This window comes from Lissotriton vulgaris, chromosome 12, assembly GCF_964263255.1.
Source record: "Lissotriton vulgaris chromosome 12, aLisVul1.2, whole genome shotgun sequence".
In the NCBI taxonomy this organism is placed as follows: Eukaryota; Metazoa; Chordata; class Amphibia; order Caudata; family Salamandridae; genus Lissotriton; species Lissotriton vulgaris.
In genome coordinates, this window is record NC_141700.1 from 712,553,416 (window position 1) to 712,577,684 (window position 24,269).

General features: G+C 46.5%; 1 protein-coding gene across 1 annotated transcript; it reads left to right on the top strand.

The window, feature by feature from the left end:
- The first annotated feature begins 1,805 nt into the window (after positions 1-1,805).
- LOC147678081 (transcription factor HES-7.1-like) lies at positions 1,806-13,390 on the top strand. Its single transcript, XM_086946562.1, has 4 exons — positions 1,806-1,862; positions 4,637-4,732; positions 6,066-6,144; positions 12,834-13,390. The coding sequence occupies exons 1-4, from the start codon at positions 1,806-1,808 to the stop codon at positions 13,388-13,390; spliced, it is 789 nt and encodes a 262-aa protein (XP_086802688.1).
- Positions 13,391-24,269: the final 10,879 nt, after the last annotated feature.

Genomic DNA, 24,269 nt, shown 5'->3' on the forward strand with positions numbered 1-24,269 from the left:
CGACCGCCTACTCTCGACGAATGGGGTGCGTGGGCCGGGGGGCCGGCCCGTAAAGGCGGGCTCGTCTAGCCTCGCCCTTGGTATACCTGGCTGCAGGTGACAGGGTAAGGCGCCCACATGGCCACAGAATATACCTGGCTGCAGGTGACCAGCGTCCACATGCCCATAGAATTTACCTGGCTGCATGCGACAGCGTAAGGCGCCCACATGACCACAGAATATACCTGGCTGCAGGTGACCGTGTAAGGCGCCCACATGACCACAGAATATACCTGGCTGCAGGTGACCGTGTAAGGCGCCCACATGGCCACAGAATATACCTGGCTGCAGGTGACCAGCGTCCACATGCCCATAGAATTTACCTGGCTGCATGCGACAGCATAAGGCGCCCACATGGCCACAGAATATACCTGGCTGCAGGAGATAATGTAAGGCGCCCACATGCCCATAGAATATACCTGGCTGCAGGAGACAATGTAAGGCGCCTACATGGCCACAGAATATACTTGGCTGCAGGTGACAGTTTATGGCGCCCACGTGGCCACAGAATATCTGGCTGCAGGTGACCGTGTAAGACGCCCACATGCCCATATAATATACCTGGCTGCAGGTGACCGAGTAAGGCGCACACATGCCCATAGAATATACTTGGCTGCAGGTGACAGTTTATGGCGCCCACGTGGCCACAGAATACCTGGCTGCAGGTGACCGTGTAAGACGCCCACGTGCCCATAGAATATACTTGGCTGCAGGTGACCGAGTAAGATGCCCACATGCCCATAGAATATACCTGGCTGCAGGTGACCATGTAGGACGCCCACATGTCCACAGAATATACTTGGCTGCAGGTGACCGAGTAAGATGCCCACATGCCCATAGAATATACCTGGCTGCAGGTGACCATGTAGGACGCCCACATGACCACAGAATATACCTGGCTGCAGGGGACCATGTAGGACGCCCACATGTCCACAGAATATACTTGGCTGCAGGTGACCGTGTAAGACGCCCACATGTCCACAGAATATACCTGGCTGCAGGTGACCGTGTAAGACTCCCACATGGCCACAGAATACCTGGCTGCAGGTGACCATGTAGGACGCCCACATGCCCATAGAATATACCTGGCTGCAGGTGACCATGTAGGACGCCCACATGGCCTCAGAATACCTGGCTGCAGGTGACCGTAAGGACCTTTTACGCACAGATAATGAAGGCGCTCGTTCACAATGACAGTGTCTGCACCGCCGCCGTCAGAGCCGAACACTAGCTGCTGTCCTGGCTCTCAGCTGACAGCTCTGCCCAGATTATACGACAGAAATCCTATTTGCAAGTAGGCCTTGTTCATACTTGTGTATTTAGTTACTTTAGCGTGGCCATAAAACCTTGTTGTACTGTATTCTTTTGCACAGTTCCCACAAGTGTTAACAGGGCGCGGAGGGTCGGCTGGGGGAGCTGCAAACGTCACTGTGCATGGAATGCAGGCTAAACCAGCCCAAACCGGCGGGCCGCGAGGTGTCGGGGCGGCTAATGGCCTCGAACCCCTCACAATGGTGAGGGGGGGATCTGACGACACCTGGAGCGCCCTGCCCCCTGGGGAGGGTAATTGGGGCGCACGTGTGAAGGGGGCAGCCACACTCCTGGCGCGGTGGGAGGTGTGAGGGGCACGGTCCTGGCGTGGGAACGGGAGGTGCAGGGTCGGGGCAGGGGGGGAGTACGGGCGGTGGGGGGGGACAGCAAGGGTTGTATATAAGGGGAGCGCAGACCCCAGCTCACATTTTCTATCGCCGCTGTGAGCTCGAGCTATGCCGCCCGCCATGAAGCTGACTGACCAGATATGGGAGCCCCGAGGGGACAGAAAGGTAAAGCATGACAGACCTGGGCAGGGCAGGCATGTGCAGGGACTGAGCGTAATGTCTGGGGCCCTGTGCTTGCTGGATATAGAAGGAGTCCGCATCAGCTCATATGTCTTGGCTTAAGCGGGTAGTGGGTGATTTTATTTAACTTGTTCCGAATATGATGGTCTCTCTCACCATACCTCCACTTGGTTAGCTTTTTTTCTTTTTGCCTGGGACTCCTTGTTTATCGTTCTCTGCACGTGTACCCTTTGCATTTTTCCTCGTGAAGACCTCATCTCTTTTAGGCAAAGTCTCTTTAGCTTTTTATTTCTCAAATTGTATATCTCTCTATTGGTCTGTGTTTTGTATTCTCTTCTTGCTGTAACTCATTTTCTCTACATAGTCTCTCGTCCTTTCTCTGTCTACCTCCCCCCCCTCCCCCCTCTCCACGGTTGCGCTCGTCCCATTCCTGTCTCTTGATGGTTACCTCTTTGATTGATTGCTGCCCCTCGCTTACATTCTACGCCTGTTGTCTTCTTCTCGGTCTGTCCCGCCAACCTCCCCCTTCCTTGTACATTGCCCCCTCTGCTTTCCTTCTTTCCTCTCATGTGTCTCTCCTCTCTCTGCGTCGCTGTTTCCCCCTCCCAGTCTCTCCATCTGGTTCTCACCACGCGTCTCCGTCTCTCCCTCCCAGTCTCTCTGCATCTCACTCTCTATGGTTCTCGTTCCCTACCTCCGCGTGTCTCTCCCACTCTCACTTTCTCCCAGTCTCCCTCTGTTACTCTCGGTCTCCCTCTTGTTATCCCAGACTCCCTCTCTTACTCTCTGCCTCCCTCGTTCTCCCAGTTTCCCTCTCTTTCTCTCTGTCTCTCTCTCGTTCTCTGTCTCCCTCTCACCCCCTCTGTCTCCCTCTGGTTCTCCCCGTCTCCCTCTCGTTCTCCCGTGTACCTCTCGTACTCTGTCTCCCTCTTGTTCCCTCTCATTCTCTCACATCGCTCGCTGTCCAACCCTCACTTTCTCTATCTTAGTCTCCCTCTTATTCTCTCTCTGTGTCTCCCATCGCTCTTTTCTCCTCACTCGTCGCCCTCTCTCGCTCTCTACGGAGCGCTTCTCCTGCCCGCGCCCTGGCCAGGTGGCCGCCCTCTCAGTTATTGCGGACCCATGCGCTCTAGGCGCTACTGTGCCCCTCGCAGGTTGGCACGTGTGTGGGGGTGCAGCCCGTGTGCTCCGGGTGGCATCTGTGGTGAAGCCTTAACTCCCTTTCAAGGATTGTTGGTGAACGGACTATGGACTATGCTAATCACCTTGTTTTCTTTTTTTTCTCTCCCCCTCCGTTTCACAGTTATTTATTGTTCATGATGTATTCTTTATCCGTGGTTTGCTTACTTACTGTCAGCCTTCTAGGTAATGTAAGACCCTTCTGTTTTTTCCACAATGTGTATGTGAAGCGCTCTGATACCTACAGGTCTAGCTAGCGCTATACAAAACATTTAAAATTAAAAAAAAAAGCCTGTCTCCACGGACGCCCACCCGTGGAGTTGGCCAGTCACGGACCGGCTGGTGCGTTATGCCGCTGTCACCTGCCCAGGTAAAAAAGTTGGGGTCCCGAGAGCCTCGCGGGAGCAGCCTCGAGACCTCCCCGTGTGCTACAGAGGGTCGGGGAGGGGGTTAAACTGCACCGAGCGAACGGACGAGGTGAGGTGGGAAGGGCTGAGGTTGGCACCCCAGACATTCCTCCTACCTGAGGCAGGCAGCGAAGCACTAGAAAACAATATCTTGTGCTAAGTGTTATTCACGCAGTTCCGCAGAGCCGACGGGGCACGTGGCCCGGAATGGAGGCCTTCCGTGGTCTAGAAGTCTTGGTTAGATCCACGCAGCCCCCCAACTCTGACAAGTGGCCGATAGGGATGCTACCGTCCACAGTCTCGGGTGGGAGTTTACACCCGTCCACGGTCCCTTTCACATTCTCGGGTGGGGGTGTTTACACCCTTCAACGGCCTCAGGTGGGGGTGTACACCCTTCAACGGTCTCAGGTGGGGGTTTACACCCTTCCATGGTCTCAGGTGGGGGTGTACACCCTTCAACGGTCTCAGGCGGGGGTTTACACCCTTCCACGGTCTCAGGTTGGGGTGTACACCCTTCAACGGTCTCAGGTGGGGGTTTACACCCCTCCATGGTCTCAGGTGGGGGTAACATCCTTCAACGGTCTCTAGTTGGGGGGGGGGGGGGGTTACACCCTTCCACAGTCTCAGGTGGGTTATTACACCCTTTCACATTCTCGGTGAGGGTCCTTCCACGGTCTCGAGTTCCAGAGTCTTAGGCAGGAGCTTGCATCCGTCCACGGTCTCGGGTCGCGTTGCCTTTTTATAAATACTTTTCTTAAAGCTATTTTCTGGTCTTTCCATTTGTTCTTGTCCTTACGTTATGTCCTATCAATGGCCTATCGGCAGAATAAAACCAGAGTCGAGTTCCACCTGTATGCCCATGATTACCCTGAATCTCCATTCCTGGAGCCCGTACAGTAACAATGTCTTGGAAATGTAAAGTGCCTAGAAGCGAGTGGGGTTCAACAGTAAGATTTTAGGATTACCGAGAATACGCCGGGGTGTCTGGTCAGGTATCTGCGTAGAATCTTAGATGGATGTCTTGAAAAGTATATATGGTGCAGCTGTGCAGACCTTTGGCCTTTCACCTTTCACCATGGTGCTATGCCGAAGCTGGTCTCACGATGGCAGTATTTCTCCGCCACGCTCCTTTTCTCCTCTGTGATATTAACCTTTCAAGCACTTTCCTCCCAGCTATTGAAGCACATCCAGGAGAAGAGGAGAAGAGAGCGCATCAACTATAGCCTGGAGGTGCTGAGGACCCTGCTCATGGAGGCCACGGAGGACCAGGTGAGGCGGAAGCTCGACCCTCTCCCCCTCTGTCTTCAAATTACACATACGCCATGTTCCCCCCTCCCCCCATCCATCGCCGGTAGCTGTTCAACCCTCCTGACACCACAGACCCACCACACAGTCCTCTTCTTACCCACTAAGGACGAATGAAGCTAGTGCTCCACCCTTCTCACTACAGACCCCCACACAGTCCTCCTCTTTTTACCCACGGAGACTGAGGACTGAATGAGGCTAGTGCTCCACGCTCCTCTCACTACAGACCCACCACACAGTCCTCCTCTTACCCACCAGGGACTGAATGAGGCTAGTTGCCCACTCTCATCTCACCACAGACCCTCCACACTGTTCTCCTCTTACCCATCGGGGACTGAATGAGGCTAGTGGTCCGCTCTCCTCTCACCACAGACCCACCACACAGTCCTCCTCTTACCCACCAGGGACTGAATGAGGCTAGTGGCCCACTCTCCTCTCAAAACAGACCCACCACACAGTCCTCCTCTTACCCACCAGGGACTGAATGAGGCTAGTGGCCCACTCTCCTCTCACCACAGACCCACCACACAGTCCTCCTCTTACCCACCATGGACTGAATGAGGCTAGTGCTCCACCCTCCTCGCACTACAGACCCACCACACTGTCCTCCTCTTACCCACCTGGGACTGAATGAGGCTAGTGGTCCTCTCTCCACTCACCACAGACCCACCACACAGTCCTCCTCTCACCCTCCGGGGACTAAATGAGGCTAGTGGTCCACTCTCCTCTTTCCACAGACCCACCACACAGTCCTCCTCTCACCCTCCGGGGACTAAATGAGGCTAGTGGTCCACTCTCCTCTTTCCACAGACCCACCACACAGTCCTCCTCTCACCCTCCGGGGACTAAATGAGGCTAGTGGTCCACTCTCCTCTTTCCACAGACCCACCACACAGTCCTCCTCTCACCCTCCGGGGACTAAATGAGGTTAGTGGTCCACTCTCCTCTCACCACAGACCCACCACACAGTCCTCCTCTCACCCTCCGGGGACTAAATGAGGCTAGTGGTCCACTCTCCTCTTTCCACAGACCCACCACACAGTCCTCCTCTCACCCTCCGGGGACTAAATGAGGCTAGTGCTCCACGCTCCTCTCACCACAGACCCACCACACAGTCCTCCTCTTACCCACCGGGGACTGAATGAGGCTAGTGCTCCACGCTCCTCTCACTACAGACCCACCACACAGTCCTCCTCTTACCCACAAGGGCTGAATGAGGCTAGCGCTCCCTTCCCTTCGCACTCAAGACGCTACATACAGAGGGCGCAACACAACCTTCTCTTTTTCTCATCCACAGAGGTTCAGGAGCCCCAAGGCCGAAAAGGCAGAAATTCTGAAAACTACTGTGGAATTCCTGAAGCTGCAGCCCCTTCCCGGTGAGAAGTGCTTGTTTTTCACTGTTTTATATTTATGTCAAAATGTGAACAAGCATTGGGTCTAAGTGCTGAAGTGTAACCAGAAGATGGGAGCAACTGTGGGACTAAACAAGGCTCGACATGAGCAGCCTAGGCTCGTGCACCAGACTGCCACAGCTGTTTTAACAAATTAGGCTTGGCCTACTGGTGATAATGCAGTCTTTAATAAGATTTGTACACAGGAAGCAATCGGGCACATATATATCTGACCTAGTAAAGATCTAAACCAGAAATGTCGTGCAGATGTGGAGAGGCAAGAAACAGGCTGGTCATGTGAAATATGCAGCTTGGATGGTTTTAGTCAAGGGGTGAGCAGGTTGGTTGTGTTCAGGCAATGGGTGGGTAGTGTGGATTGTGATAGGATGGAATTGGGCAGCTTTGATTGGTCCAGCCAAAGAAGGCGTAGGTTCGGTGTTAAGGCAAGGAGAGGGCAGATACATTTGATGGTTGATGCAACACTAGAGTGGATGGGTTGAGACAGGAATGTGCAGACTGGATGAGGTGAGGGAACATCTGGGCAGAGTGGTGGGCTTACCTCAAAGAGTGACTGTTTGAATGGGTTGAGGGAAGGGATGGTAGGTTATGTTAGGTTGTGATGTTATTATGTTATGTTATATGTTATGTTACGATATTCTGATGTCTTTTATGTTTCGTTATTTGTTCTATGTTGGTATGTTATGATATTCTCATGTTATGTTATGTTCATTTGTATCGCACACTAATCACCCGAGAGGGTACCCAGGCGAGGGCAGCTGTGTGGGTGGATTGAAGCTAGGGACCTTGTTTTCTAAAGTTTTCGCTAGAGGTCACATCATGCTCCATGATAGCCATCAACAAGTGAGCCTTTGAAATCATTTGATGTTCTCTTGTGCATGGTGTTGCTTCTTGGAGCACACTTGTCACTTTGTCATTGAGGGTCTAGGAACGGGTTCAGCCTATTGGTTCGTAGTAGGAGTTGGCAGATTGGGTGGATCAGTGCAAGCGCTGGGTAGGTTGGAAGCTTGGTGCAGAGCACTAACTGGCTGGATGTGCAGAGGCAAACATGATCAGACTGAGCATGGTGTGATGGTCCCTCTGCCATACAAATGTGAGCGTCTATTATATCAAAATGGCAAAGAACCAGCACAGCGCCAACATCTCCCCTAATGGGCCAGCCAGGTCCGCGTCTCCCTTCCAATGTCCTTGTTTGCGGCCACTTAACCTGTGGGCCAGACCTTCTTATTCGCCACGGTATAAAAGCATAGAAAAGGGGTTGTTTTTTCCCCCCCAAAGACACCAGGTTCCTTGGATAACCGATAATCCACGGGGACTCAATGATTCTACTGTATGTAACTGCAGTCATTCATACCAGATGAGTACCAAGATGTAGAAGTATAATTTACAGTTAATAATGTACACACACTACCTTCTATTATCATATTTTTCAAACCCAGATTATTAAGTCACTCCACTGCATTCCTTTTATTAAGCAAAAAGTTTTCTATAATATATCCTCTTGTGCTCATTATAATGTTTTTTTTCCTGCACTGGTGTACCCCCCTCCTCCTTGAGTACGCATGCAGCTCTTCTTGCGGCTCAGGAACACAAAAACACACACACACTCTCTCACTCACTCTCTCACTCACTCTCTCACTCACTCACTCTCTCTCATTCTCTCGCTCACTCTCTTTCTCACTCACTCACTCACTCACTCACTCACTCTCTCTCTCTATCACTCTTCACTCACTCTCTCACTCTCTCTCACTCACTCACTCTCTCACTCACTCTCTCACTCACTCTCTCTCTATCACTCTTCTCTTTCTCTCTCTCTCTATCACTCTTCTCTCTCTCTCTCTCTCTCACACTCACTCCTCTCTCACTCTCTCACTCTCTCACTCTCTCTCTCACTCTCTCACTATCTCACTCACTCTCTCACTCTCTCACCCTCTCTCTCACTCACTCTCTCACTCTCTCACTCTCTCACCCTCTCTCTCACTCACTCTCTCACTCTCACTCTCTCACTGTCTCACTCACTCTCTCTCACTCTCTCACTCTCTCACTCTCACACTCTTTCACTCTTTCACTCTCTCACTCTCTCACTATCTCACTCTCTCAGTCTCTCTCACTCTTTCACTCTTTCACTCTCTCACTCTCTCACTCTCTCACTCTTTCACTCTTTCACTCTCTCACTCTCACTCTCACTCTCACTCTCACTCTCTCACTCTTTCACTCTTTCACTCTTTCACTCTTTCACTCTTTCACTCTTTCACTCTCTCACTCTCTCACTCTCTCACTCTTTCACTCTCACTCACTCTCTCTCTTACTCTTATCTCTCTCTCTATCACTCTTCTCTCTCTCTATCACTCTTCTCTCTCTCTCACACTCACTCCTCTCTCACTCTCTCACACACTCACTCACTCTCTCACTCCTTCTATCACTCTCTCACTCTCTCCTCACTCACTCTCTCTCTCTCACTGTCTCACTCACTGTCTCACTCACTGTCTCACTCACTGTCTCACTCACTGTCTCACCCACTCTCTCACTCACTGTCTCGCTCACTGTCTCACCTCTCACTATCTCACTCTCAGTCTCTCAGTCTCTCACTCTTTCACTCTCTCACTCTCTCACTCTTTCACTCTTTCACTCTTTCACTCTTTCACTCTCTCACTCTTTCACTCTTTCACTCTCTCACTCTTTCACTCTCTCACTCTCACTCTCACTCTCTCACTCTTTCACTCTTTCACTCTTTCACTCTTTCACTCTCTCTCTTTCACTCTCACTCACTCTCTCTCTCACTCTTCTCTCTCTCTATCACTCTTCTCTCTCTCTCTCTCACACTCACTCCTCTCTCACTCTCTCACACACTCACTCACTCTCTCTATCACTCTCTCACTATCTCCTCACTCACTCTCTCTCTCTCACTCTCTCTCTCTTACACTCACTCTCTCACTCACTCACCCTCTCTCTAACTCACTCTCTCACTCACTCTCTCACTCTCACTCTCTCACTGTCTCGCTCACTCTCTCGCTCACTGTCTCACTCACTGTCTCACTCACTCTCTCGCTTACTCTCTCGCTCACTGTCTCGCTCACTGTCTCACTCACTCTCTCTCTCACTCTCACTCTCACTCTCTCACTCTTTCACTCTTTCACTCTTTCACTCTTTCACTCTCTCACTCTTTCACTCTCACTCACTCTCTCTCTCACTCTTCTCTCTCTCTATCACTCTTCTCTCTCTCTCTCGCACACTCACTCCTCTCTCACTCTCTCACACACTCACTCACTCTCTCACTCTCTCTATCACTCTCTCACTCTCTCCTCACTCTCTCTCTCTCTCTCTCTCTCTCTCTCACTCACTCTCTCACTCTCTCTCTCTTACACTCACTCACCCTCTCTCTTACTCACTCTCTCACTCTCTCACTCTCACACTCACTGTCTCACTCACTCTCTCGCTCACTTTCTCACTCACTGTCTCACTCACTCTCTCGCTCACTCTCTTCCTCACTGTCTCGCTCACTGTCTCACTCACTCTCTCTCTCACTCTCTCTCTCACTCACTCTCTCACACTCTTTCACTCTTTCATTCTTTCACTCTCTCACTCTCTCACTCTCTCACTCTCTCACTCTCTCACTCTTTCACTCTCTCACTCTTTCACTTTCTCACTCTTTCACTCTTTCACTCTCTCACTCACTCTCTCACTTACTGTCTCACTCACTCTCTCACTGTCTCACTGTCTCACTCTCTCACTCACTCACTCTCTCACTCTCACTCGCTCACTCTCACTCGCTCACTCTCGCTCTCTCACTCACTCTCTCACTCACTCTCTCACTCTCTCACTCTCTCACTCGCTCTCTCACTCACTCTCTCTCTCACTCTCTCTCTCACGGCCCAGTGCATGGTGGGTGTAATCGGATAGCCCCCTTCCTAGTAGGACTTGTTCTGATTGGTTTAGTATAGTTCTGCACACTCACTGAAATGTTTTTAGTGTCCATCGTCTACACTTTTTAACCTGTGTGACGCCTCGAGCTGGTACAGGGGAAGCTCTTAGCCTTATTCCCCCTCCCCCCCTCTCTGCACATCTCGCTCTTTTCTAACACCGTTCAGGTTAATTTACGGAGCCTAATACTTGTTTTGTTTTAAGTTAAGATAATGCTATAGGATTTGATGTTACCATAATTAAATGCATGCATTCTGTACAATAAATTGTGGTGAAATAGTTGACAACAATTACAAAGTGGTTTACAGTAATATGACTACTGTCTGCGACCCTTGCATTATAACTGTACACCCCAGGACAGTACTGCGTTCTATAAAAGTTCCAATTGATTATAGAAAAACTTGAACTAAATATGCAAATGCTGATAATTCTAAGCAGTCAGGATGCAAAAGGAAAGGAATGGATAATTCACCATAACAGGATCCTAATAAATTCATGTAATTCCATATTTATTCGAACATCCACGTCACCTAAAACATGCTCTTTTCCCTAGGATGACAGTAAGCTGTCCTCCTTCCTCAGGCTCCCATTGCAAACCAGCCCCTTTCTGCTCAGGGCTCTGATGGCCAAGGTTCTGGCAAACAGATGTGAGGCTGTTGGGAGGCAGGGGCATTTCAAAGATTTTGGGGGCCCTGGTCCAAAGATATTTTGGGAGCCTCTGTTTGGAACAGCTATTAATTTATGATCCAGTTTCAGCTCTTTAATGCCCTCTTTGGCCAGGTCATTGACAGGGCACAGGCACACTCGTCCTAATTCTAAATGTGTTTATATCTCATATTCAGGGATAGTGCTGTGTTTTCAGTATTCTAACACTGCAGCAGCTCCCTAATATTACTGCACATAATCTCTGTGATGTCTTCCCATGTGTGACTTTTTTATGGATGTTGTATTACACAAAAACCCAACATTTCTGTGCAAAATGTCTGCAATAGACTCTCACACACATCACCTACCAAAAAAAATATAAAGGAGAACAGCATTGAAAACAAGCTGTTTAGAAAGTATTTAAGCTCACCAGGGGAAGACTCTGCAGAACAGAGCTGGCTCTAAGAGGCCCCCCCCTGAAAGGCTGGTGCTCTGGGCCTGATCCCACTTTGCCCATTCCTTAAAACATCTCTGTTGGGAGGGAAGTACTCACAAGCTTTTTATGTAATGATTTCTGCAGACAAGAGTGGGGGCTGGGAGATGACTTTCGAATACTGCACAAAATAATAATAATAATATTAATAATAATAATAATAATAATAATAATAATAATAATAATAATAATAATAATAATAATAATAATAATAATAATAATAATAATAGTCTCCTCTGATGCCATCTGATCTCACCATCTCTAAAGCAAGACATGCTGCAACCTTTGTGGGGTGCATGGTTGTACTTACAACAGTAACAGTGATGCATGCTCGATCCAGTGGTGTAAGGTACCACCCCCACCCCCCTTTCTAGTATCCTAAGTGGGGGTTCTGCTTAAACACTATCGGATTTTTAAGGGTCTCTTCTATCTGCAGGACTGCAAAGTGCTCATAAAAACACTGTTCGGTCATACCTCTCAGAGCGGTGTGAGCCTTAGGCTGGTATACACAGTGAGGGAAACAGAAAGAGTGAAATATTTAGAATAGGAAATAACTCCGAGAGGGAGAAACCGATAAAACAGCTCGAGAGAGAAAGGTAAGAAAAAATCAAAGACTGGAGAAAAACCTGGGTAGATACAAAGAAGAAATAAAGATGGAGAAGAGGAAGGAAGATTGACAGGAAGGAAGGAAACATCAAAGGAAAAATACAAAAGGTCGGATGAAGGAAGGATGAATGAATGAATGGAAGGGGGAAAGGATTGGTGGAAGAGTGAAAAGATTGAGGTGAAGGATGGGTCGAGAAGACAAGATGGAGGGGTAAAAGGTCAGATGGATGGAAACTTGAAAATTGTTAATGGGTAAAAGGGTGAATGTATAGATGGATGGATACTAGTATGGTTGGCTGGTGGATGGATGAATAGATGGGTCAATCGGATGGAAGAAGGATGTGGGCATGAATGGACCTCTTCTAAAGAGTGTCATGTTTGCTTGTTTCACATGCTTGTTGTAATATTTCAAGTTATGTGTTTTTTCCAGCTAAGATCTTGGTTAGATCCTTGGTGAGAAACACCCAGATGCAGTGTTTGATTCGTTGTGGGTTTGCTCGAGGAAACCCTTCATAATTAAGTTATGTTGTTCCATCTGTGGAATTTTTCCTCTGTTGTGAAGTATACCATGTTGTGCTTTGTGTAACACCCTCGTCCCCTCTACAGTTCAACAGCTTGACATGCCTTCATGTAGCAAGGCGGACATGCTTCTATGCTTGGGATGACGAACAGCACAGCATCAACTCAATGTGCCTACACCCACGTCTGTCATCAGGCACTGTGGCAAAAATGCGTTATATGGGGTTGTTGGGAATTGAGTATGTGAGGGATGGGGAGGCTGAGGTGTGGGGTTGTGCAGTGAGGATATGGGAGGTCTTGGGACTTGGATGTGAGGGTGTGGGATAATGTAGAATGGGGTCTAAGGGTTGTGGTATGGGAGCCGCAGGGTATGTTTTTTTTTGCTGGTCAGCTGATGCACCTGTTGACTATTCCACCCATGGGACTTGCAGTGAGGAGACAATACTAACTCTTGTAATTTAATCTCCCACAGATGACAAGCTGAAAGAAGAGCGGAAGCTGCAGAGGTACCAGAGTGGCTACCAGGAGTGCCTACTCCACGCCACACAGTTCCTCAAGGATAATCCCAAGCTGTGTGCTGAAAAGAGGTCCTATCTGATCGAGAGGCTAGAGAAAATCCCACAGACACCCTACAACCCAAGGACCGAGAAGGACAAGACTGGGAGCAGCCCAACCCCTTCCACCCCCACGCAGACATTTAGGAGGATAGCAAGGGGACACTTTGCCCAGAGGGGCATGCTGCAAGCCAGTCCTCCTCAAGGCACATCCCGGACGCTGCAGAACTCACCCATGTCCAGTCCTCAGGGTGAATCAGCCGCCTGCCAAGGTCCCACCACATCAATTCCTCAGGGTGAGACCACTCGCTGCCGGAACAGCAGTCCCCCCAGTCACAAAGAGCCCGAGACCCCAAAACGCCCAGAAAGGGAGACAAGGTGTAAAAGGAAAATTCAGGAAAGTGCATCACCACCCGAGCACCCTGCCAGCACGCCCCCATCTAGCACGACCAGTGTTTGGAGACCCTGGCCTTGAATAATGCCCCTTTTGGACATTTCCAAACCGCTGTAAATTTGCTTGTAAATTAATTGTCTGTCCATTGTACAGTTTGTCTTGTTTGTGAGATGAATCTTCTGAACAGCAGTGGAAATATTCCATGTTTTAATGGGATGTTAGTGTTGTTTGCTAACATATTGATTAATTATCAGTATATCTTGCGCCCCTCCCCTTCGGTGTTTTCTGTCTATCCTTTTCTACACTTGAACGTCCCCTGTCAGTTTCTCTTCCCAACAGTTTTCTCTTCCCAACAGTTTCTGCCCTTTAATTCCTGTAGTTCTTACTCTTTCTCTCTCTTCCTTATAGTTTTACCTCTTTGTCCTTCTCTTGCCTGTAGAGCCTTCTGTCAGTCTCTTTTCTAAGCACCTTCTCCTTTCTTAACATTCTTTAATGCAGTTTCTCCTTTCTGTCCATTCTTTTCCTGTCTGTCCCTCTCCTTCCTGTAGTTCCTCCTTTATGTTCCTCTCTTACTTACAGTTTATCCTGCCTGACCCCATCTTTCATACTGTTCTTACCAATTCTCTCTTCCCATGTGTTTCTCCATTTGGTCCTCTTTGCAGCAGTTTCTATTTTCTGAACATTCTTACATGTACTTTATTCCCTTTGAACATTCTTCAATGCAGTTTATCCTTTCTGTCCATTCTTCGCCTGTCTGTCCCTCTCCTTGCTGCAGTTTCTACTTTTTGATTCTCTCTTACTTGTAGTACTCTTCCCAGTAGTTTCTTCCTTCTGTCCTTTTCCCAGCAGTTTCTCTTTTCTGAACGTTTATCTCAGCTGCTTCTCTTTTGTCTCTTCTGCACTTACTCCTGTGTCCTTCTCTTCTGTGAACTTTTCCCATTTCTCTCTCTTCTCTGTATTTTTTTCTAGTCCCACTCCAAAGCATTTTCTTCTTTCTAAATATTCTCCCCTGCAGTTTCTCCTGTTTGTCACTCTTTCATGTAAATTCCCCTCCATTCCTCCTGTCCATGCAGTTTCTACTGTTTCCTTATCATACAGTTTATCCTTTGTTCTGTCCCTTTTTTATCTTCAGTTTCTCCTTTGGGTCCCTCATCCATCCTGTGCCTCTTCCCTACCTATGCCCCCTCCCCAACATTTCTCCTCCATCTCTTACCCACAGTGTCTCCTTTCCGTCCACCTCTATTTCTCAGTTTCACGCCATGCTCTCCTCTTCATGTGTCCTCTTTACCTTACAGCCCTCCTCTGTTCACTCGAGTTTCCCGTCTTTCCCCTAAAGTTTTTCCCTCTCACATATGTACTTTTCAGTTATCTCTGTAGATCAATCCAATTGTATCACCCTGATTTCTTCTCTCTCACACACTTTCTAACTTTGTTATGATTTGGAGTCCCACTTCCCCCAACTTTCTCTTGCTGTTTCCATCTTACCTTCTCTCTCAGCGTCCCCCCCTCACGCTACATCTCTCTCACACCCACATCACCCCTCCCCTCCCACGCTTCCTGTGCAGCTCTAGAGTAGTTCCTGTGTTATTGTCAGCTCTCGGGCATCAAGTGCAGAAGATTGATAAATGGACTGAAGACCTCGAAGCACGTTCTGGGAGTTCGGATGTTGTAGCACGTGCAGTTCATTCATCCGAGGTTCTGCTTTGTATAGGCGTTCATTCTATCCCTACAAAGATAATGCTGACCGATGAAGCTTCTAGTTTGAAAGAGCTTGACACTTCCAAGCTGTCATCCAAAGCTGTCATCCAGACAGTGAGGGACATGGCGGCACTGATTATTACAGGAGGCCCAGTGGAGGACTGATTATTGCCTGAAGAGACTTGTGGGCGTGGCGTGGGAGGGGGTCCTGTTAAAATCGGTCAGAGCTGTGTATCTTCTGTGAAGAAAGCTTACATTCCTGATTGTTCTCTTTAAATGCGATTCATATCATGAATGCCTTGTATCGCTGCCAAAATAAATCTTTTTAAAATGTTCTGTGTATGAGAGGTTTATTTCCACCAGCCATGGAGGAAATGGCTGTAGAGCTGGGACATTATCGCGAAAACTCAATTTTTTAGGCATGAAAACTATTGGGTGCTCAATGAACCCACTGATGTTATTTCTGGTGCTAGACACTTATAGCTGTTTTGTTCAACTTGTCTGCATGTTTACAAGAAAATAACAGGAAAATGGGTTAGTCTGTTTAAAAAAAAAACTCAGCATGTCTTCCGACTTTATTCCATGTTGTGTATTTTAAAATTGGATCTTACAGCGTCCCCCTGGTTCTGCTTCTGAACGTCTTCTCTTTGCCCCTACTTCGAAGGAGACCTCTGAGTTCCCTTTGGTTTCTGTAGAGATCATGCCACAGACCAAACTCTCAAATAGAGGTTTGTGAGATCAGCGTAGTATTGTCAAAGAAAGGGCGCATCCACGCAATCCTAACATTCAGTTGTCACCTTCCTTTGAAATAAAGTTTTGCCTCATTCCTCCTAGAAAGCCTATCCTTCAGGTTTTGAGAAGGCATGCAAAACTACAGAATGTCTGGCCCAGTGTTTGGAAGTATTCCTTAGGCTTGGGGCTGTACCTAAGTGGTGCCTCAGCCATGTTTCCCCCTTCTCCAATCATGTGATGCGACAACAGACTCGGAATTTCACTATTCCAGGACCTCGTTTATTCAATGTTATCACAGAATCTTCTATTGACGCTCTTTTAGTGCAGTCTGTTCCTTTTTATAAAATAGTTTTTCTGTCAATTGCAACCAATATACAGACAAAAAAATAACAAACAGACAAAACAACTCATCTTTCTGAGGAATAAATAACAAAAGAATATATGCTGCTAAAAGTATATCTAAACACTGAGAATAATAATATTGAAGGTTGCAGCAGATTAAAGTCTCCAGAAAGAAAGTATTTGACTCTAAATATAGATACAACACATTTAACAACCTATAAATGACATGAGAAAAACAAATATTGCAAAGCCCATAGGTCTCTCCTTTTATATCTAATCATAGAGATATTGGCTTTGTCAATGCTTGTTGTTTGAAGATTGTTGACAGGTTTAGAAGCAATGCGTCAGCCTTGTTGGAATGCCAAACACTTTTCAGAGTGGCCTCCAAAATCTATGCACACGCAGGCATCCATGTTGAAATGTTATTGAACTTTAAACCATGCCAAATTCGCCATTTGTGCATTCCCACCCTTCATACAGTGGTGTTAACTGTAAAGTCTAAAACAGGCATCCATGTGTTTGTTCCAGATTTCTTTATTGTCCCTGGTAATGGCAAAGCCCATTTCAAGGTTGCCACTGGTAGCAGGGCCTGCCAAGCTTACACCATAGTTCATGCAGCAGTAAGGGCTAAGTGGAGATGTCTGGGAAGGTGCCTAGGGCCTTGCACAACTGAAAAATATATTTATATAATGAAAAAATAAAGTACAGATTGCCCCGCTGGCCCATGGCACTTAAAGGGGCTTCCATTTTGGCTTCTGTGCACATCTTGAATAGCAAAAGTACCCTCACTCACAAAGATGAGAGCCAATGGCTGAAGTGGGTCTATGCTTTGCTTTGTGGAATCAAAGTGGGAAAGACATTTCAACTTATCATTACTACTTTTAGCACATGTTGGATGTGTAAGAGCAGCAGCGCAGATGATACTATTATTCATGATATACATGAAATCATCAAATTCTTTCCAAAGAAATCTATGTTGCGGCCAGGAAATAAAATAGGACAATCACCAGATTAACAATTTAAGTAAACAAAGACATAAAAGCAATATTAAAAAAAAAAATGATTACAGTCGATCATATGTAAATTGCTGTTAAAGTTTCATGTCAAAGTCCTCATGGATTCTTAAAACATGAAATGGTTGGTATTTTTCTTTGGGAAATGTGGCAACGCTACATTTGTCTGGGGGAAATCCCCTTTTCGCTCCAATATTCACTATCGAAAGGCTCTTGTAATTGCAAAAAGCTTGAGGGCTATCCTTTAAGTCCACTTTGGGACTCTGAAAGAACCAAAACATTAGTAGCATGCAACAATACAACATCTGTAGGGGTTGGCACATAGGTGAACACCGATAGAGAAAGAGAGACCGTGTTAACAATCTTGAGGGTTTTAGGGTACCAGGCAAGAAATATTGGGGAGGGGGGGGGGGGTGGTCCTATTCAGAACAACTTAGACTTGCCCATCTATTGCTAATTGAAGTCTCATGACACACCAAATAATATTGAATTATATGTTGAAGGCTGGGATAGATAAATAGACATATGTACGAAGGAGCAACAATTATTTTATCTAAGGGCCTCGTCGAAAGCGCGTTCCCAGGGCAATTGCCCTCTTTGCCCATGCCTTAATAGCTGCTGGCATATTAAGTCCTTCTCATGCCCCCCCTTGTGACGTCACAGGTAAAAGGGAACACATTTAAATCTCTTTTTTTCCCGTTTGGAAACCCTTTCACGACAGAATTGCACAGTTAATACTAGCAAGCGAACAAAAGTAGGTTGCTGTTTCCTCTCTGCCATGCTATGGTTTACGTGTTCAACTGAAGACCAATAGTTTAACACCAATGACCAAAAGCCTTTATGTGTGTATATTATGTATTTTAAAAAGTGGTCTGACGAGGTTTCAAAGGTCAGAAATAAAAAGAGAAATCTTGCCCCATGAAATCTAGTTATACAATAATACATTTGTACCAAATTGCTTCATATTTGCCCAAAAAAATCTAATTTTTTGAAACCATACCCTTTAAGCATAGGACAGAAGAGACATCCCTGCTATCCAGCGCTGTTCAAGGCATGACAGCAGATGCCCATTCCCTTGGGATATATCTCAAAGTACAGCTAGGGCCTAATTACCCACATTTCCATACCATAGCTAGATTCACTACCTGCTAGAATGCAATATAGTAATGTAAAAAAAGGTGTTCAGGCAACTTAGTCTGTTTCAAAGGTCACTGAAGTATGGCTTTAAGTGGTCTATGGACTCACTTTGGGGTCCAGGAGGTCAACAGCAGAGTGCACGGTATATCTATGCCGTTTCATATTCTGACCCCCTAATAGGCGTGGCTCAATCCTCTTGTAGCATGCGTGGGCAGCAGCAGTTACTATTGCTGTGAGCTGACTAGTCATGCGACATGGTGGCCAACATTGAGGCTAGACTGAAAGTCTGGGACTGATGCTGAATGTTCACCTCCTCCTGGTTCATCGATAGCCAATATTACACTAGGGGCTGTGCTTAGATGAACCCGGAGGATAACTAAGCAAGTCATTGCAACCCTCCCTAGAAGATCTTGCGTGTCTTCCATCCAAGCATCTATCCATTCAGCCTTTCATTCACCCGCTGATATCCACCATTCACCTTTTACATTCTGTCATCCATTCAGTCATTCATCCATCCATCATTGTCTATCACCATTCCGTCTATCTGTCTGTCCATCCATATCCAAACCTATCCATCTATCTTCAAACGTATTCATCCATCCACCCTTGCACTTATCCATCCTCCTTACATTCACTCATCCATCCTCCTTTCATTCACTCATCCATCCTCCTTTCATTCACTCATCCTTTCACTTATCTATCCCCTTTCATTTATCCAATCATGCATCCATCCACCCTTTCTCTCCACCCATCCTTCCTCCCTTTCACTCACTCACTCACCCATCCATGATTTCACACAGCCAATAATTATTTCACTCTACATCAACCCATGTATCCACTAATTCATCCTTCCTTCTACCCTTTCACTCACTCATCCATCCTTCCTTTCACATGCTTTTTTACTCATCCGTCCATCTGTTCACTCATCCATCAATCCACCCTTTCATCCAGCCACTCGTCCTTATGGATTGAATGTTGAAGAAGAGATATATGCATTCCTTCAAATTTAGCTGAAATTTGAAAATGACCTACCTGTCAAAGGTGCTCGATTTTTTTGATAAACCATCAAACATATTTAAGAGGCCTCATTTACTATGTAGTAAGTAAGAAGGCAACGCCCTTGATTTATGGTAAATACCTAACAAACTTAGAAAACACATGTTTGTCAAAGTGATCACATAATGAATTTATGCAGATATCAGTATGCTGATTACACAACCTCTGTAACTCTACCAAGCCTCAGGTATTTCCTTTTTATTCAACTTATGCTGTTTTGGTATTGTATGATGTATTATGACTTGAGTACTCCGTTCAAAAAAGGATTTCTTTTTTTCATAAAGCAGCATTTATGCAGTAAAGGATTAAATCAAACTATATCATGAATAACTAAGGGTGTATGTGTACTCTAAACACATGAATGATTTATGCACCTCGATGTATTTAAACATAGGATGCATTCATGTAGTGGAGATAAAAATACATTGTGATAATTCAGTGATCAAATTTTGATTTATGAGCAGCTTGAACATTATCTGACAATATTTGTGTTATACTTTTTAAACCACTAATAATTGTTTTGTTTTTCAAGCTAAGTCAAAGCATCTTGGATAAGTTATCCCATGAGAAGAGCCTTTCTTTTGGTAACTGACACATGGGTGTATTTAAAAGGCACTGAATGGCTGCGCATTGCGAGCAAGGTCACTGTGTTGACAAACGCGTTATTTCACAGTGGTTCAATGAACAATCTGAAAATTGAAGAATTGTTGAGTCTGTGCCTGGTCCATTTGAATATAGTGAGCATGGGAGGTTATCAATATATATTTGCCAAGTCACACTTTACTTTCCTGCCCCTTGAATTCGGCTTTTGCGGATGGGGATGTGAACCAGATGGAGTAAATCCAATAGTCGACGCCACTTATGAGCTTAACATGTCAATAACTCTAGTTGCTTTTAGAATGTTGGCCCACTGTTCTGCAGCCCAAAGTGACTGACTATTGGATGTGTTACCACAAATAAATGCTACAGGCAAACCGCCTACATTTAGAATCTATAATTCCTTCAAACAACCAAATGTGACGTAATTATATACATTTATCAGCATCATTTTACATGTAGTGACTTCAAAATAAATGCAATAATGGTTTGAGGTACAGTATATTTAAGGGAAAAGTGTTTCCTACTAATGTGGGTCACATACTGGCAGGTATTTTACACATATTTAATAGTGTTGTTTCCCTAATTTCAAAATGCCATTTATAATGCAACTTAAATCATAATTGCAATGATTTTGGCAGTCATTACATGTAAAATGTTGATGATAAATGCTCCTGAAATGCGTTTGGGCCACCAGGCCTTGATCATGTGACTGAAATGTGTTGCAGGGGCTGTTGGTTTTTCCAATAAAACAGCACTTTTGATTCCTACTTTTTGTGTGGATTCTTTGTCGGCTACTGCACCCGTTGTCACGCGACACCCCCGTCAGAAAGGAAGGACAGTAGCAGTTTTTTGTTTGTATTTTGAGATAGATAGATAGATAGATAGATAGATTCTGCCATTGTTATTTGCACTCTGCCTCCTTCCATAACAGCATAGGGCTTTGGGTCAGTCCATTTCAGTCACTGGCTCTCTTACCCTGTTAGTGATAGCATTTGTCTGATCACATGTGCACAACCACCTGAAAAGGACCAGTCACTTCATTTTTTCCCATTTATATGCCCCCTTTTAATTCCTCCATTCTTGTTTTTATTGTCATTTTTAGAGCATACCACAGCTGCCCAGACTGCGATAATGGGCAGCTGGCTTACCACTCATTTTTTCTGCAGTTCACTGCATCCTGCATGGCCACTGCACCTAAACCAGGCAACCATCATGGAATAGTAGTGTTTACAATGTTTAATTGTTTTACCTTTCCAAGATGGCCAACATGTTGATATTAAACGTTGCAGCCATGATGGAAGTTTAAAATAATGGTACACTATGTACAGTGCAAAATGGCCACCGCTGCTTTGATTAATTGTATTCGTTTCTGCAAGCATATACAGACCATGTTATGTTATGTTAATTTCGATTTATATAGCGCCAAATCACCGACAGGTCTCTTAGCGCTTGCTTTGGGAACCCGTCCTGGCTTTCCCTGCGAGATAACCCCTCCTGGGCATCCCCAAGGTGAAGACCAGGCATCCCATCGCGGTGGGCCGTAGTTCTTTTTTCCTATTTTCCTTTTATTCTTTGTTTTATTATGGTTGTGCAAGTGCAAGGATTAGTGAGAGAGTGCATGCATGCTGACTTCCTAAGAGCCTAAACGCACCACCTACCAGGCTGGTTGTATACTCCCATGACAGGCATTGATGTTCCAGACAGAAGAACATTTAGAAAAATCCCCTAAAGCCAGTATTTTTCCACTTCTCCGTACATAATTTAATCAGTAAATGTAAGGAGAAAAATTAAAATGTGTTATACAGCTCCCATACTAGCTCTGACTTTTTATTACGGTAAATAAAGAAAGAAAGGCCAAATTGAAAACAACCCCCCCCCCCCCCCCAAAAAAAAAAAATCATAGAAAGTTCTACTAACGAATCCTGCCCGTGCCTTTATAGAATATAATAAAAAAAGAGCTGATAAAGAAAGCTGGTATTTTTCTCTAGGAAAGGTGGCAAACCAGCTTAAGAAGGAATTTCCTTTATGAGCCAAACTTGAAAGGGGATTTAATTTACAAACCAGACCTATTGTCATTGACAATGCATATATTTATGGTGTCCACTTGGAAGAAAAAATGCTGATTTCCCTTTCCCCTCCTCCCCCTCATTGGAATGGGCCTTCTGGCTTCTTGCACAATTCCTGAGCTCAGCCTGCAGGGGAGAGGGTATCAGAGTGTACACTGGGAGGAATAACACTTGGGGTCTCTGAGGGCGGGGGGGGGTGTGCAAGGACTTTATTCGAGCAGAACCCTTTGAAGTGCAATGAGTCTGCTCGTGGCCTCTTGTGAAGTACCTGCGAAGGCTCTTGTCCCCGCCCCAGCGCCTTTACAAGCCTGCCGAGGTGTGACGGGGAGACTTTCCCAGGCCGGGGTGGAGGCAGGAGCCTGGGAAGGCCTCACACCTCCACCACGGCCGCTTAGGAGATGGCAGCCGACTGCGTCACTCTGGAAGGTGCCCCAGCGCCCTGAGGACTTTATTATCTGAGCTGCGCCTCTTTATTGTTCAGAGCTGCAAAAACATTTTAAAAAACAGTGATTTCAAAACAGAATGGGGAAACATGCTCAAGGAAAGCAAGACCAGTCTTCTCAGGGCAAGCAGCCCCTTGCATAAAATATTTTTCGGCACCTAAAATACTGACATTCTGTTTTCTTATATGTATTATTTAAAATGCTATTTACCGAGCGAAAGCTGAAATATGGTGGTGGGTTGGTGGCCAGTGGATTCATTCTTCATAGACGAATGGAACGTGGACTTGACTATGGCGCACCAGCATCCTAGAAGGAAGCACCGTAATCGTACTCACCCCAGGGAGCGGTATTTACTGGGTGTGAAAACACTACTGCATCGCAACTTCCACATCTCCAAATGGAAGGGATTGTGGCCGTTCTGCATGGAGCTGCTGGTTCTGAGCGACAACACGTTCAACCAGTTTTATATTCTCCACATAATTATACTAGGGTTTACCCACAGTGTGTGTAGGGGACGGGTGTTATAGTATTATCCTATAAATTGTAATCCCGATTCGGGCGCAGACACCCGTTTGAGCTGGGAGGAAGAGCACTGGTCCATTTGTAAAGGGGACCAGGGTCTGATTTCTAGTCAGTGGTGCTTTTCAATTTAAGGAAATACAGGCATTCCATGTAAACAATTGCAAGTGATGAAAAACATTTCAGCTGAGAACAGGGAGCTGCGGGAGCAGGAAGGTCAGGAAATGAAGTCACTATGAGGGACCGTACACTGGCTTATTCCAGTCCACCCACCAAGGCTTCACACCTCCTCGAACCCCCCCCCCCCCCCACCCCCTTGTGAGTTGGGAAGATTCCCCCGGAATGATAGAGACAAGCTAACATTCTTGCATTAGAGAACATAGTGATTGTCTGCCATATTTATTACCATTCATAAACACGACTGTAAAACCATTTCACAACATTCTTCAATATTATTTACAACATGTACAGCACTAAATGGAATTTCCTAACAGCTCTCGACCACCCTCCAGGCACCTATGGCATCCACTGTTCTAATTGTCTCAGGGGCCATGACCCCCCTTTCCCCAACTAGCTGCACGTCATATGATAAACTCACCTGCTCCTTCGAGATAGAGGAAGCGTGGTCCGGTATACAATCTGGACCCACAAAATAACCATGCCAGAGCCAACCCAAAAAAGGGATCCCCCTGGTACCCAATGGGAGATGGGTCTGGGTAACCAGGCCACACCGTGGTCCCCTAGCACAGTTACTATCACTAACATCCCCAGGGCAATGTAATGGAGCACCGTGGGATGCTATGGACAATCGATGTAGCTGGTGTTCCAAGCCCTTCTCTGTATACGCGGTACCCCTCCCTAGATTCAAGCCAAAGGCTTCCAATTCCATCTTGAATTCTCCTGCCCTTCTGTTCCTGATGCCAAGGTTGTCCACCTGCTTTCTGTCCAAACACGACTCCTTCCCTCCCCAGCCCCCACCAAGAGGCTAGCTACAGGGATGGGTTGTTGGGAAGAGTCCAATTCTTGCAAGCCTGAATGAAGGAAGATAAGCAAGATCCCATGGGGTAGGCGCGTCGGCAATCGTCAGGGGCAGCCAGGCGAAAACCAGGTAGCGTAAGCACGGCTATGCCTCTATTTTGAACCTACATGGCTGTCCTTGCCACCTGCCCAGGCGACTCCATCACTGTCCTGCTAGCCAATGGCTGGTGTTGCGGGATTCCCATTAAAATGCCAAAACACAGCAGCTGCTGTTGGCTGCCGCCTTTAGGACCCGTACCCTCCAGATATGTCCCCGCCTCCCCCAAATCCAACATAGACATGCAAAATCCCCACATTGAAATCACCAAGAAATTCG

What these genes read in the sequence shown, in the direction of transcription:
- LOC147678081 (XM_086946562.1), top strand. Translation starts at nt 1,806, where the DNA reads ATGCCGCCCGCCATGAAGCTGACTGACCAGATATGGGAGCCCCGAGGG. An exon ending in TGGAGGCCACGGAGGACCAG is followed by an intron (nt 4,733 to 6,065) that starts GTGAGGCGGAAG and finishes TCTCATCCACAG; the next exon opens with AGGTTCAGGAGCCCCAAGGC. An exon ending in GAAGCTGCAGCCCCTTCCCG is followed by an intron (nt 6,145 to 12,833) that starts GTGAGAAGTGCT and finishes AATCTCCCACAG; the next exon opens with ATGACAAGCTGAAAGAAGAG.